At 43.3% G+C, this 14,861-nt stretch overlaps 1 protein-coding gene across 2 annotated transcripts in view; it reads left to right on the top strand.

Annotated features, from left to right (window-relative positions):
• LOC140685368 (CD109 antigen-like) overlaps positions 1–14,861 on the top strand; it is a 212,073-nt gene that overhangs the window by 168,857 nt on the left and 28,355 nt on the right. The window contains exons 2-4 of one of the 2 annotated variants that reach the window (XM_072962191.1): positions 3,974–4,247; positions 4,355–4,526; positions 13,908–13,988. In XM_072962191.1, coding sequence (XP_072818292.1) covers positions 3,974–4,247; positions 4,355–4,372 — 292 coding nt within the window. In that variant the 3' untranslated portion in view covers positions 4,373–4,526; positions 13,908–13,988. Of the gene's footprint in view, positions 1–1,719; positions 4,527–13,907; positions 13,989–14,861 lie in introns of those variants that run through there. The other variant, XM_072962190.1, reaches the window with a different exon arrangement.

Below are 14,861 nucleotides of genomic sequence, written 5' to 3'. Positions count from 1 at the left end.
GATCCTAGATTGCATCCCCAGCTCCTGACTGGTGCCTGCTGCATAGTAGGCTTTCGGAGCAATATGTGACTCAGTGGGTGGTAACTTTACATGCAGCCTCTCAGCCATTTTCTTCTCTTACCTTCTTTCTCTTGTTCTTTCCCCACTCAGTGATGAGGGAGGAGGAGAAATAGGGAAAAGGGGAGAAGGAAAAGGAAACTGAAGAAGAATGGGAGGAACATTTGCTGCTGGGTTCTTAGTAATAATAGTAAAAATTCTGTGCCTAATTCTCCCTCTCCCCACTCCAGGGATAAAATAACTTATTTTTGTTACAAAGAATGGACATTTGCTATTCCAGTTTCAAGTTTCTGGGTAAGGGATATGATTTTTAGTTTAAAAACTAAAAAGGCAGTATGTATGCTGAAGTATTTAGGGGAAAGTGCACTGATGTCTGCCATTTACTTCACTTTTATTATTTATTTATTTATTAAAAAATTGAAGTATAGTGTATGTGCAGTACTATGTAAGTTACAGGTGTACAATATAGTGCCTCACAGTTTTTAAAGGTTACATACTCCGTTTATAGCTATTATAAAATATTAGCTATATTCCCCAAGTTGTACAGTATATCTTTGTGGCTTGTTTTATACATAATAGTTGTACCTTTTAACTTCTGACCTCTATATGCCCCTCCCCCTTCCTATCCCCCTGGTAACCTCTAGTTTGTTCTTTAGATCTGTGTGTCTGTTTCTGTTTTGTTATATTCACTAGTTTGTTGCACTTTTTAGATTCCACATATAAGTGATGTCATACACTATTTGTCTTTCTCTGACTCATTTCGCTTAGCCTTGCCATTTACTTTAAAGCCCCTGTCTGAGCATTCCATTGTCTGCCATAGCTGAGTCTCGTTCTGATACACGCTCTCTTTCTTCAAACCGTATTATTATGCCTTGTAATTTTTTACTGAAGGCTGGATATGATGTATTGGGTAAAAGGAACTGAGGCCTTTAATGTGAGGTTTTATATTTATCGCCTAGGAGTTAGGCTATGTTTACTGTTTGCTGTAGCTGTAGGTATTAGAGGCTAAAATTTCCTTTCGTGTACTCGTTTTTGTCTTTTGAGTTTTCCTAGAGATTTCTTTAAAAAGGTCTGATACATGCAGGTTTTCATTTGTAATCAAGTTTCATTTGTTATTATGCAGGAGTTATGTGGATATAATGTAAAGGTGTGGGGGAAGTAGTCCTGTGATCAGGTTGTCATTCTTCTAGTGAGCTGGTGTCCTTGGGCTGTGACCTTCACAGGTGCTTCTCCTCCTTAGATGGGACAGGAAGGCTTGAGGGCTGGAGTTGAGTATTTTACTCCCCCACCACTGGTCAGTTAGGCTCTGGTAAAGCCCCGGTAGGTTAGACTCTCATAAAACAGTTTCTCTTGAGGGCAGGGCTCTGTTTTTACAGAACGTTCTGGGTGTATTTCAAAAAGGTGAAAAGTTTCCTCTTCCGCTGCCAGAGCATTAGGGAGATTTTTCTCTGATGTTCTCTGTGAGAGCCTGTGCTCTCATTTCATGAGTGCATGAAAGTGTGGGGGCTTTTCCCTAACCCTGAGCCCCTTGGAGTTTTTCCGCTCTCAGGCTGCCCAGGTGGGGCCTCCAGCAGAGGGCTCTACTCCTGCGCTGCCTCTCTGGTACATTACGGTAGTCTGCGCTGGCCTGTTCTCCCTCCAGTCTGGGCAGTGGTTTCTTCTGTGACCTTAGTTCTCTATTGGATGTAAGAAAAGGTACTGATTTTTCAGTTTCCTTTTTTTTTCTGGTTTTGGTTTTGGTTTTGGTTTTGGTTTTGGTTTTGGTTTTGGTTTTGATTTTGGGTGGAAGTGATGACTTCCAATTTCCTTACAGGCAAGACCAGAAACTGGAAATCGCCTGTCATTTACTCTATTTTTTTTTAATTTAATTTTTTATTGAAGTGTAGTTGATTTTCGAGACTTCCAGGCAAGATGGCGGAGTAGAAGGACGCTTGTAAACATTTATTCATTCAATGATATATTTAGGACCTTTTATATATTAGACACAAGATTCTTACTCTCAGAGTTTATATTTCAGTGTGGGAGATTAAAATAACAAGTATACAATAATAAAAGATAATTGCAAGACATGGCTAGGATGCTACTACAGAGGAGCAGGGCCAGAAGGAAGCCGTTTTGAGAGGCGGTCAGGGAAAGCCTCTTTGAGAAGGTGACATCGGGGCTGAAACCTGAAGTAAATGTCTAAGATTTGATGACACTACACTGCAGGAGAGGTTCCTAATGAACTGTGTGTTCCTTGTAATCAATAGACTCAAAAAACACATTGACATGAGTTTGGGGGGTAGGTATAGCTCAGTGTCAGAGCACATGCTTAGCATGCACGAGGTCCTGGATTCAATCCCCAGTCCCTCCATCAGATAAACAGTAATAAAAAATTAAGTATATGGTTCAGTAATTAAAAAGAAAAACAAAAGAACACGTTGATCTGAATCAATAAATGGAGGAGAGCTGAACATTGGATGATACTCCATATAAAAACATGAGTAAAAGGTAACAAACTGTATCAGCTCATTAGGGTTAAGAATAAAAAAGCTTTAGGTCTATTTTAATATGTATATCCAAATTTTAAGTTACACATGTATTTATTTTCCCAAATTAAAACAACATATTTAGGAGCTGCCCTTACTTTAATAACTCCTCGCTGCATGGCAGGTGACGGGTGGTTAACGAGGACTAAGAGCGTGTCTGCTTGAATGAGCTTGTCCATCACGTCTTCCAGCATGGCATCAGGCAGGATGAGAAGCACCCCGCTCAAGAGTTCGTACAGCCCACAGCATATGGGGACCAGGCAGTCTTCAGTCGCACTGGAATAGAGACCCCCAAGAACTTGACTGACACAGTGCCGGGGAGGAACTGAGAGCCATGACGAGTGGTAGTAATTTTAACACGTGAAACGTAAGTCTGTAAGGTTCAAAGAGGTGCTTCCTGACTTAGCTGTGATTAGCAAGGCTGCCACCACTTTCTATCACCGGTCCTTTTTAGGTACAGTTGACTAAGCAGTAGTCTGTCCTACCTCTGTGATTTCCACGAGCCAAGTGTGCTATTTAACTAAAGCTAAATAAAAATGCAGCTGCCCAGCTGCACGTGTAGGCGCATGTGCCGACCCCAGGGGGACGGCACAGGCGGGCAGTCCCATCAGTGCAGTCTCACTGACCGTGCTGGTGGAGATGATTTTGGAAGGAATAAAAAATCGTATAATTTTCCTAAACTGAAGAGTCTGTCTCTTATAACCATATGGAATTAAACGAACCACAGATGTTTTTTCTTCAAGAACTATTTATGGTTTAGCCTTTGGTTAAAAGTGGAATTCAGCATCACTCAGTATTAAAATGAGGAGGGAGGGACTTTTGTTACCAACACACATGCTGTATTTAAGAGGTTATGCAATAAGCCGCTTCTACAAGCACGGAGGTTCTTCCCAGCGCAGTAAAGGGCGGGGCGGGGCGGGGCGGGGGCGGGGTTGCGCGTAAGAACACGTGAGCACCTGTGAGCCCCGGCGGCTTGCGGCGGAGAGGAAAGGCAAAGTTGTCGCAGCCCTCGGCGCTCCTGTCGGCCAGGCTGGGCCAGCGGCCCAGGGCGGCAGCTCCGTGCTGTGACGGGAAGGCCGGCCCGAGGCTTGCGACGGCGCTGTGGCTGCGCTGGAACGAGGCCAGCCCCCTCAGGTGATCGGGCCGGCGTCCTCGGACCCGGGCTCCGCGCCCGGCTCTTTCTGGCCGCGGGAAACGCCGCCGCTCCGGGACGCCGGGGACAGGGGCCTGGGCTGGCAGGGCGGCGTCCGCCTCGCAGACCGTTTTTGCATGCTCGCAGCTGCTGAGGAAAGCATCTTCCCCGCCTCCCCTCAGCGTCTCGGAGCTCCCCGGCGCACTCCGCTTCTCTGGCCGGGAAGCCACGTAACTGTCCACGACCCTCTCTGCAGCCCGTCGATGCTGCCCCCCCCACTTCCGGGCGGCTTCCGCGGCCGTGGCTGCGGCGAGGAGGTCGGGAAGGCCGGCAGGCTTCGGGAACGCGGCGTGCGGGCAGCCGCCTGCTGCGGGAGAGCTCTGCCGGAGCCGCTTCCTGGCGGGAGCAGACAGGAAAAGGCCCTTAACCATCCGCCCGGTGGGGCCCCTTCTGCACACTCGGTCACCGCCGCAGCAAGAACCCCCCCACTCGTCGTGATGGGGAAGAATCCCGACAGATTCGCGTTCCCGGTAAGTAGTGCTTAACATTAAGACTTAAAACTATTTTTCTTGTAACTACTTGTTATTAAAATCTTCCAAAAATACATGTCTTCTCCTGTCTCCTTAACAAAATACAGTACTGCCTCAATGATTGAAAGTCGTAGGATTAATGGTTCTACCGAAGTGAAATTCAACGAACTGAGCGAAGCGTGGTTCGCCGTGGCGAGCGGTCTCCAGGCCGCAGATGGACGCGGGGGGAAGAGTGCGCGCTCTGCAACTAGGCCCCCCTGGCTGCTCAGGTGGCCTCAGGTGAGTCACTTAATTATGTGAGTGCTAGTCTCTCTAAGTGTAAAAAGAGCGTTCAGAATTTCTACTCTGCAAGGTTGCTGTAAGGATTACGTGAGGTCACATTTGTGATGCAAAGCGCAGACTGCCTGCCGTAGGACAGGTGCTCAAGGACAGGCAGTAACGGTCGTGCTTGGTGGTGTTATTACTGGACCAAACGGCCCTAGACCGTTCTCTCACTCCTCCAGGTCATCGTCGTCGTCTTTTTTTTTTTTTTTTCAATTTTTTGGGGGGAGGGGTAATTAGGTTTATTTACTTCTTTATTTAATGGAGGTACCGGGGATTGAACCCGGGACCTTGTGCATGCTAGAAAGACACTCTACTACTGAGCTGTACCTTCCCCTCCCCGCTCCTCCAATTTTGCAGTCACTTTTTGCTCTGTTAGCAATAAGAAAACGTTTTTTCTTTTCTTACTATCGCTCTCCACTTTGCTGCTTCTTACATTCTAAGCAGGAGGAGACAGAAAAGTCACTCTCCTCCTCAGTGCATGGGATATAAGTGACTGCCACTCACGGTGTGGTCTGCGGGCCGGCCGCCGCCCGGGGTCAGCGGCACCTGTGTGATTGTTAGCAATGCACATTCTCAGACTCCACCCAGATCTACTGAATCAGTACGGATGAGGCAGGGCCCAGGGATCTGGTCTAATGAGCCCTCCAGGTGAGCTTTCGGCAGGCTAAAACATAGAGGCACTGAGACAGAGTAAACAAGCACTGAATAAACTGCTTAGAGCACAGGCTTTGTGATAATAAAACAGCTCCACAGCTCAGAAGTTTTCCTAGTTATTTCAGGACTTTGGTTGGAGGAATAAGGCTGCTGAAAAGATTCTGTTCAAATGACCTGGAAACAGTAGGGGCATGAATGTACTTGAAAATGTTTCAGAGTGATGCACGACTATTTTAAAAATAACACTTCCTATAAAATTCCAAATTAAACTAATTAAACGTAGTCTTAAAATATTCAAACAAAAGGCCATAAAATGTGCTAGAGAATAATTGAAACACTTTGGAGATTAACGCCCAGATATCCTGTCCTTTCTCGCCATCTCTCTATCTTACCAGCACTAGTTAATCATCTGTATCGGAGCTACAGACAAGACTAGGTGGGACTGACAATGAAAGGAATGTCTCAGTATGGAAGGGGACAGCAGTCAGGAGAGGAAAAGACACACAGTCAGTTCACAACCAGGAGATGTGCACCTATTTTTTCTCTATGAAGGTAGAAATGAGGTAGTCTGTTAAGATAAACTAAGAAGAAAGGGACATACTGTTAGCTTAAAGACTTGAATATACTTGCTATGGAAAAAGAGGGAATTGATTCTGAACATACAGAAAAATCACAGGGCAGCATTGAAGGGCCAACTACAGTTGCAGACCCTCCTACAGGTGCAGGAGTTCACAGCGGTGACTTTCTCGAGCGGCTTTCAGCAGTGTGAGGAGGGTTAGAGTGAGGAAAGGTTAGGGTTTTTCAGGTCAGGAGTGCCTAAAAGGCCAAGGGGACAAGGAAAATGAAGAAGTAGAATTATTGGCTAATGGGGTCTGGGCTGGAGGGGAAAAGGGAAGGGGGAAATTGGGATGATGACAAAGAAACCAGAGAGACAGGAGGGTGTTGTCAGGGAGTGGGACACTGGAGGTTCAGACGTGAGAAGTGTGTTCGGATGCTGTCCAAGGTCAAGGCAAACATACTGGTCAATAAAATAGAGGGAAAGGTCCCCAGAGTCAAGGGACATGAGGCCGGAGTGTGCATGGCTGTTCACATGTCAAGTGACGTTGTCTAGAATGACTTCAGGTAGAAAGGAGACAGTAAGCTAAACAAAGCTTTTGAAGAAAACGGGAAAATAAATCAGAAGCTTAATGAAAGCCAAACGACTATGACAAAAAGGGACAGAGAATTCCAGGGCAAGAGAGCAGGAGCCTCACCCATCTCCTAAGTTCTCCTGAGCCTTACTTGTGGTGTGGAGTGTGAATTGCTGGTACCAGAAAGTAGCAAAACGGATTCCTTAAACATGTTCTATACTTTTTACTTTTAGCGTTCCGTTTACTTAGTCTGAATAGCAGGTTTACTATGCTGCTAAAACATGCACAATTTATTTATCTATTAATATCCAGAATTAGTTATACTTTCACTATTGGGTTTTTATTTTTTTATTTTTATTTATGTATTTTTTTTACCTTTGGGTGGTGAAGCAGTAAAAGCAGATGGGCTTATGACCATCAGTCCAGGGCTGGTAACAGACCTTCCTCCACTGCCAGAGCACCTCTGGTATACGATCGACTGTACTTTCTCCTGAAAGATCTTGCCATCTAGGATCAAAACGGTTTGAGAGAATTTTTAAAAAGTATAAAACAGAAATGTTACTTTAAAAGCAAATCATCAAATGCAAATGTTTATGAAAAGAAGTTCAAAGCAGACACGCATGGCGCACCTTGTACGCGAGCGCGCCCTGCAAGTCCTGCCCTAGGCTCTCTGACTGCGCCTAGCCACTGCGGCCTCTGCTGCTTTGCAGGCCCTCGGTACCTGCAGTCACTGCTGTGCCTTAGCAGCCTGACGCTTCACCTTGTACATGCTAATATGAGCTCTCCGAGGACACTGCTCATCTCTTCACTCTTGGAGGAAAGGGCTGTGACTTATGTTTGTACAAAGGCCCTTCGATGCCCAATACGACTCCAGAATTGATACCTCCAGCTTAATCTTCCTTTCTGAGATTCATACTTGTAAATTCAACTGCTTGATTTCTTAAATGCACCACAAATGTGCTAAATCTAAGCCTGAGTCATCCTTCTGCCCTGAATTCACTCCCGTTTTGCTCTCTGGTCCCTTTGGTGGATGCACCTGTCTCCCATGCAGGAACCAGGAGCCACCCTTGACCACAGCTCTCCTCTATCAATGACTTTTCAGTCTCCGGGTGCTACTGATTGCTGACTTGTGAACGCTTCTCATCCCCAGAGGAGTGCTATAATGCAGGTCCTCTTCACCTCTCACCTGGATTCTTACCAGACTTCTAAGTGGTATCCGTGATGGACATCTGGTCATCCTCACCTCCTCAGAGCTACCAGAATTCTCTCCACCAAATGTCAGCCCTGGCTAAAAACCTTCCTGTGGCTCTCTGCTGCCTCCTTACCATCCTGGGGAAAGTCCAAGCTTCTTGTCTACCAGAATCTCCATGATCTGTCTACACACCCCTTTTCCAGCCTTTTTTCTTACATTACTTCAGCAACATCAAGCTGTTTGCTTTGCTGGGAAGGCCCTTCCCTTCAACTCCCGTTCAACCTTTAAGGCTCAGAGCAGGCGCCACCTCGTCCAGGAAACATGCCCTCACCATGCTCTGTGGGACCAGAAGACAGAATACTGACAGTGCCGTGCCTTCCACTTGGTGTAATGACCTGTCACATCTCCCTCCCTCTACTGGACCGTGAGCTCCTCAAGGGAGGGGCCACATGTTACTTGTCTTTGCAACCACCCTGCTACCAGGATCTTGGTTCACTAAACGTTTGTTGAAACTAACACACCTCACATGCTGATAATCCCACTTGTATTTTTACTGTGGCTGAATCATTGTATTCACTGATTACATTCCTTAATATGGCTGCTTCACAACAGTTTCCCGTCTAAGCTTGTGGTCCGCTCCCTCTCAGGCGCGCTCTCCCCTGCTTTCTCACCATGGCCCACTCTCCTCACCCTCTGAGAACCCTGGTCATCTGGCCTGTCCTTCACACCGAGGTCGCTCTTTCTCGTTCCCCCTTCTACACAGCATTGCTGCCAGCAGTTCTGTCCTTAGCTTCCCTTTTCCTTCTGTCTCAGCACTTTTCTTCAGTGGTCTTGTCTGTTCCCAGAGCTGTAACTCACTTCTATGCAGGTCGTTTCTCTATACTGAATGTTACTGTAATAATTTACTTACAGCATGTTCCTTGGCTCAAAACAAACACAACAAAACAAAATCCTTCAATTACCCCTACCTAGAATACAAGTTCAAACTCTCTGACCTTATAGTCAAGGACTCGTTTAATATGACCTTGAGGGGGAAGTAATTGAATGTCCCAAACTATATTTATGGTATTATTTCTCACTACTCCTTTATAAATCCCCTATACTTAGGTAAAGTTCATTATTATTTATTTTCTCTTCCTATTTTTCCTCCCGTTTAAGTCATTCTCTTCACCTGGAATGCTAATTCTCCAATCTACCCATCGAATTTTACCTGAAGTCTTCAATGCCCTTGTCAGATACATAATCTGTGAAGTCTTCTCTCTCCACAGCTGTCTGATGAAGCCCTCGCTCCTCTGACATCTGAGTACTTCTCCTTTTGCATGTACTAGGTACTTACCAGATACCGTTTCTTCTTATAATTATTTGAGTATACATCTCCCCTCACCTCTTGGCATTTAAGCTCATGTCTGGCTCATTTTAGCTCTCCGCCCTGTCCCAATCCCACTGTGTAATTAGGGCAATTTCTAGCACAGAGACCATTCGATAAATACCCAACAAATGGAGATCAATTGGGAAGAGAAAAACAAAAGTGGAAAAGCCAAGATCTGCAAAGATGATTATACCCACCTACGTGCAAAGAAAAGTAGAAGTTTGTGGGGTTGTGACAAACTTAAGTATTAGTAGGAGGGTGGACTGCTAAAAGGAAATTGAAGATAATTGTCAATAATTCCAAATCTGGAGGAGATCCAAGGACTTCTGCTATAATTTTCACAAATGATCTACAAACCTCGTGGGGCAAGGATGTGAGCTGCCCCTCTTTGTGTTCCTGAAAAAAAAAAAAGCTCTCTTCAGATTTAAAGAGAACTGTCAACTTAACTAACATTTTTCATTTAAGCAAGATACTCCTCTTAAGATAGAAGTGTGTTGGCTTATTACTCTGGTCAGACCATATTTACCACAACACTGAGTTGCTACTTCTCAGTTCAGGCAATCCTGCTATTAAAATTCACGAACACCAGTGGCCCATGTAAATGTCAGCTACAATTAGTACTAGTACCACCGCTGGCACCACTTCTGCTCCTACTATGAGTTCAGGAGGGTCCAGTTCTGATGGAGAACTGATCACGTTAATACAGTACGTTCCACATTACCAAGTTCTTTCTCACAACAGCTCTGAGAGGTTTTACCCTTCATTTCTAGAATATGAAGACCAGAAGTGGTTATATGACTAACTTACTAAACCACACAGAAGACACGTCAGTTGTGCGTCTAAAACTCAAACCCAGACCTCTTGACTGCCTGGACCAGTGAGACCTGGTAGAATGCCAAGGAATTACTAAAAATAAAGGCGAATATAAATACGTTATTTATATTCTCCAGTCCCACCTCCCCAGCGGGCAGCAGCCGGCCTCTAGAGCAAGGCCGTGGGGCGTAAACTTCCTCATCTTTCCTCTCTCTGTCCAAACAGACACTGTGTCTCCACACCCAGTCTTCTTCACTTACTCTTGTGCATCGCTGAATCAGAAACGTAAAACCTGGACATTAACTGTGAAACAGTTTAGTCTAACTACCTCGGATTTAAGAAGAGAACACCAAAGACTTTGTGAAGTCATGCATGTGTTAAAAGACACGTGGCCCATTTAGCTGTCCTCGTGTAATCATCTCTCCTAGACAGCCTTCCCACGGGCTTTTCCATTCTCTGTCTGTCAGGTTGAGCCTTTACTCACCTTGGTTCGTGTTGACTTCCCGAACCCTGATGCCCGCAGCAATACTCATTCTATTCGTAGTAATACTCTTGTGTCCTTTACCTTTTCTGAGAACTTTTGTCTACCTTCCACTGTAGCAGAAGCAGCCTGATACTCTTACTAGTGTGTCATGTTCCTAGAAACCTTCTCAAGTCACTGGCGTGCGTGGCTGGCTTACGACGAGGAAGGAAGCCTCCCAGGAGACCCACGGGGAGAGTTGTATAAGCCCCTCGCTCAGTCCCTCCTTGTGTTGCCCAGAGAGCAGAACTGGAGGTTGGGATTTTCAGTCTTATCTAAACTAGCTCAAGAAATGCACTCCATACCTGGAGACTGTCTGTGAGCCCTCCCCCTCCGCTGGGCTGGCTGCCCGGTGGGAGAACTGGGCTGGTTGTTGGAGGTCAGCCACCTGAGGGGTAATTTCTTTGAGCACTGATCTCACCTCTGTGATCTCATCTCTCTGACCGGTTTTACAATAACTCACACTTGGAATTGCAATTGCTGATGTGATTCAGGGCCTTGGGGGCACTTGGTCATTTCCTCTGAGTTGGTCCATCTTCCCGCAGAAGCACCTCCTCTGGGGATGGAGGGCCCTAGAGCTTGACAACTTCCCTTCTCTTTTTTCCCTTCTCCTCCCCTCCCTACCTCTATCAGATTGAGTTCATGGTTAAACTCTGCTACCTGGTGGATTTAGTCCTGAATTGGAAATTAAGGGCGAACATCTTGGACTCTTGCTCATTTCCTTTGTGAACATTAGCAAATTAGTCTGCTTTTCTGTGATCCTTAACCAGCTCTGACAAAGGAAGTGATTATATATTGAGTTTTTTAAGATGATAAGAAAACTAAAACATGTTAGAGTGAACTAAGATCATGTTAATAAGTGCCTACCATTTAATTCTTTTCCATTCTTGTTTATTTTTTGAATCTGTAGAACATTAACATGCTTCCAAAAGTCAAACTTCTTCTAAAATGTGTATGCCAAGGGGTATCTCTCCCTCTCAGATCCCTTCTCTGTGCCCTTTGTGTAACTTTCTGCATAAGTTTCTAGTTTCTCCCTCTCTTCCTCTCTCAGCAGAAATTAACATGTTTTCTTATTTTCTCTTTTTTGTACACAAAAGATAGTATACTGTGTGTGCTATGTTAGACTTTGCCTTTTTCATTTAATGATATATCCAGGAAATGGCTCTGTATGAGTTCAGAAAGATAGTCCTCATTCTTGTTTTCACAGCTGCATAGTATTCCACTGTATACTTGTACCACAGTTTACTCAACCAATCTCCAATTTAGGGGCATTTAGGTAGTTTACAAATTATTTCTGCAGTTATGAATAATGTTGCCATCATTTTTGTCATGTTGGAAGCATATCAAATGTATACGTGTTTTTGTCATGTTGGAGATGTATCTTCAGATTAGATCCTTAGAAGTGGGATTATTGGGTCAAAAGTTATAGACATTTTCCTATGTAGGAGCTGTACTATTTGGAATTCCCTTTAGCAGTGGATAAGTACTGGTTTTCTTATAGCCTCCCCAGCAGAGTGTATGGTCAAGCTTTTGAATCTTTGCTAATGTGATGGGTGAGAAATGGTATCTCAATATGTAGTTTTAATTTGCGTTCCGCCTGTTACGAAGTTGAACATTTTCTCCTACTTTAATGTCTGTTTTTCTGTCTGTTTTTTTGTGAAATGTCTGTACTTGTCTTTTGTCCATTTTTTTCTCTTTATAATATTTTTTCTTTTCCCTTAAATTAAAAAATAATTCTTTATATAATCTACATGTAGACATTGTATTAAAACATGTACATAAACATATACATAAAATCTATATAATAGTATTAAAGAGATTAGCCATTTATCTGTCTTACATAGTTGCAAATATTTTCTCCTAATTTGTCATCTGCCTTTCAGCTTTGCTTATAGTGTTTTGCCATGGAAAAGTTTAAAACAAAATTTATGTAGTCAATTTTTTTTCTTAAAAATTGGATGGTTAGAAAGCCTTTTTCTGCACCCATGTTACGGAGTGATACCTATTGTTTATTGAGAGTGTGTAAAAGTTACTGAGTGAAGGACTTCTCGCATATTAATTGTTGAAAGAGACAGGTGGGCCTTGGCAGGTGCCTACCTTCAGTCCCTGCCAGCCGTATGACCTTGCACATGGGTGTATTCTGAGTTCCAGTCTCTTCATCTCTAGAAAGGGAACAACAGTAGCTTCCACCTCATAGAGTTGTGAGAGTCACTTGAGTTCGTAGTGGAGAAGGGCTATGACCAGTTCCTGACACATAATGTTGGATACAGGTTGGCTATTTAAGTTTGTGCCATGATATTTCAGTTTTAAATGTAAAGATGATAACCCAACACCCCATTCTTCAAATTAAGAAAATTCTGTCACCACCTAAATGCTGCTTACATTTCTTTTACCACCGGTCTTATAGATCCACCATGAAACAGAGTCTTGTTTTTTGTCCATTTTGTCTCATTATAGCGTAAGTCAGATACTCAGATCTGCGGCTTCTGGTACAAAGGCCGAAGGAGAAAAGTTTGGGACATGGCAAGAGCAGATGCACTGTAATTTTAAACTATTAATGCTCATGTTTTGTTAGTCAAATATGAATAATTAATTACAGTTATTGGTGCCTCTAAAATGTGGTATTCATACAGTAAATTTTTTTGTTGTTGTTACTAGAGTTTATTAGGGATTGAATTCAACATTTTACAAATACTCATGGTGCCAGGTGCTCCGTGGCTGGGCTGCAGGGTGCATTCTGTGTGCGCTCACCTCCTGTGGTAGAATCCTGTAGTTTGCAGGAAGAATTCTTGGTGATCAGAGAATCATTGATAAAGCCTTGAGTTGGAGATGTTTTTTGCTCCTGCTTATGCTTGCTTTTTAATGATAAAATTAAAATTTAATTTCATTTTATTTTCATTTCATTTTTAGCAGGTTAGTTTGTTGAGATTGTCTGGTGAATCTTTCAGTCTTTGGCCTGTGACTTCCCAGTCACTGGACTTTGAGATCTGCATGCATTGCTTTGCAAATATGAAGCATCTGCTTTTATTAAAGCAGATACAGGTGCCTTAACCCCCTCCCCAATTTAGTTCTGTAGTGAGATTTCATTACCATCACCATGTTCCTTTTTTTATAGTGAGAACTTAGAGTTGATGTTTGAGCAGATGAGTTAGTTTTTGGGTTTACCTCAGTTGGCCATAACCAAAAAATCCTAGAGCCATTGTCTTAGATTATTCAGCAACTTTCTCCTCTTTATTGCTCTCCTAAGAATAGGAAGTATTTTTACTTCCTGTTTTAGCCTTAAAATTTAATTATGATACTATAGCTAGCATTTTTCTTAGGTAGCATTTGAAACCATTGTAGTTAACTCTACAGAGTTAAGTACTCTGCCTTTAATTTACTTGCTTTGGAATGGTTAGAGTAGTTGTCTATATTGTATTTGTCTGAATTTATTCTAATTTGGGGATATTGCAGTTCTTATTTTATGCATTCTGTCTGAAAAGTCTTATTAATGTTTTTAATCTCCCACAGCACATAATATAGAAAATACTCAATATTAGTTGACTTGATGTCTTTTTTCTTTCCCATTCTCTGCCCATGTTTCCCCATATGAAGTCATGATCAGAAGCTTCCATTCATTGCAAGTTGATACATTAATTGTCTATTTTGATGTCTTCAGGTTACCAGAGAGAACTTCTCTATCAGAGGGAAGATGACTCTTTCAGTGCTTTTGGGGATGATGACCCTTCTGGGACACGTGGTAAGTGTTTTTGCTAATGGAACAAATCCATGGCACAGAACGGGTTCTCACTAGGTCACAATGGCCATGAAATTGACAGATGTGTCTGTGTATCAACTTGGAAGCTGCTTTTCCCATACCCTGGCTTTAAAAGAGATTCTCCTTTTAAAAAATGGTTTTAAAACCCTAATAAATCAGATGTTTTTATTTAAAGAAGGTAAGTCATAAATCTTTTTTGGTGGGAAAAGCTGCAATATAATACTTTATGATGATAGCGCAGCTGGCAAGAAAAATTGGTTAGAAATACAGGGTGATTGTGACATAGTTCTTTTTTAAATCAGACACAGTCAACACAAACTTTGTGTTAATTCAGTGTAGTTTCTTTAAGGTTATTTTTTGTGAAAAACACAGTGATGGGATTAAGTCATGAACATCCAGAGTTTTCTCCAGCATGAAATCTCTGTGTGGCTGATTTTGGATGATTAGTTTCCTTGTACTATCTTCAGTTTCATTTTTCACTCAGAAAAGGACTAATTGTATCAGTCTACATCTCAGTAGTTTATTATCCGCAAGTTTCTCTTGTGCTCCTGCTGCATTTGCATTGTGTGTTGTCAGCAGGGGGCGCGGCAGTCTTTGTTTCAGCCACCATCTCACCATCTCACCAGATGCTCCAGGCTTGTCAGCCTGGGGACCGAAGGCTGGCGTATCCAGCGCTGGCAATTAGAAGCTTCAGCCTCGATGTAATATTTACCGCTTTACTGTGATCAGAGCTGGTCCCATGGCCGTGTGTAACTTCAAGAGGGCAAGAAAGCAAATTCTGCATACTCAGAGTGGGAGAGAACTGCATAAGGTTGCATATTAGTAATATTCACCACACTCAGTCTTTTACAGTGT

Source organism: Vicugna pacos, chromosome 6 (assembly GCF_048564905.1).
Source record: "Vicugna pacos chromosome 6, VicPac4, whole genome shotgun sequence".
Lineage (NCBI taxonomy): Eukaryota > Metazoa > Chordata > Mammalia > Artiodactyla > Camelidae > Vicugna > Vicugna pacos.
The sequence above is the reverse complement of the archived record's forward strand: the minus strand, read 5'-3'. Positions and strand labels throughout refer to the sequence as shown.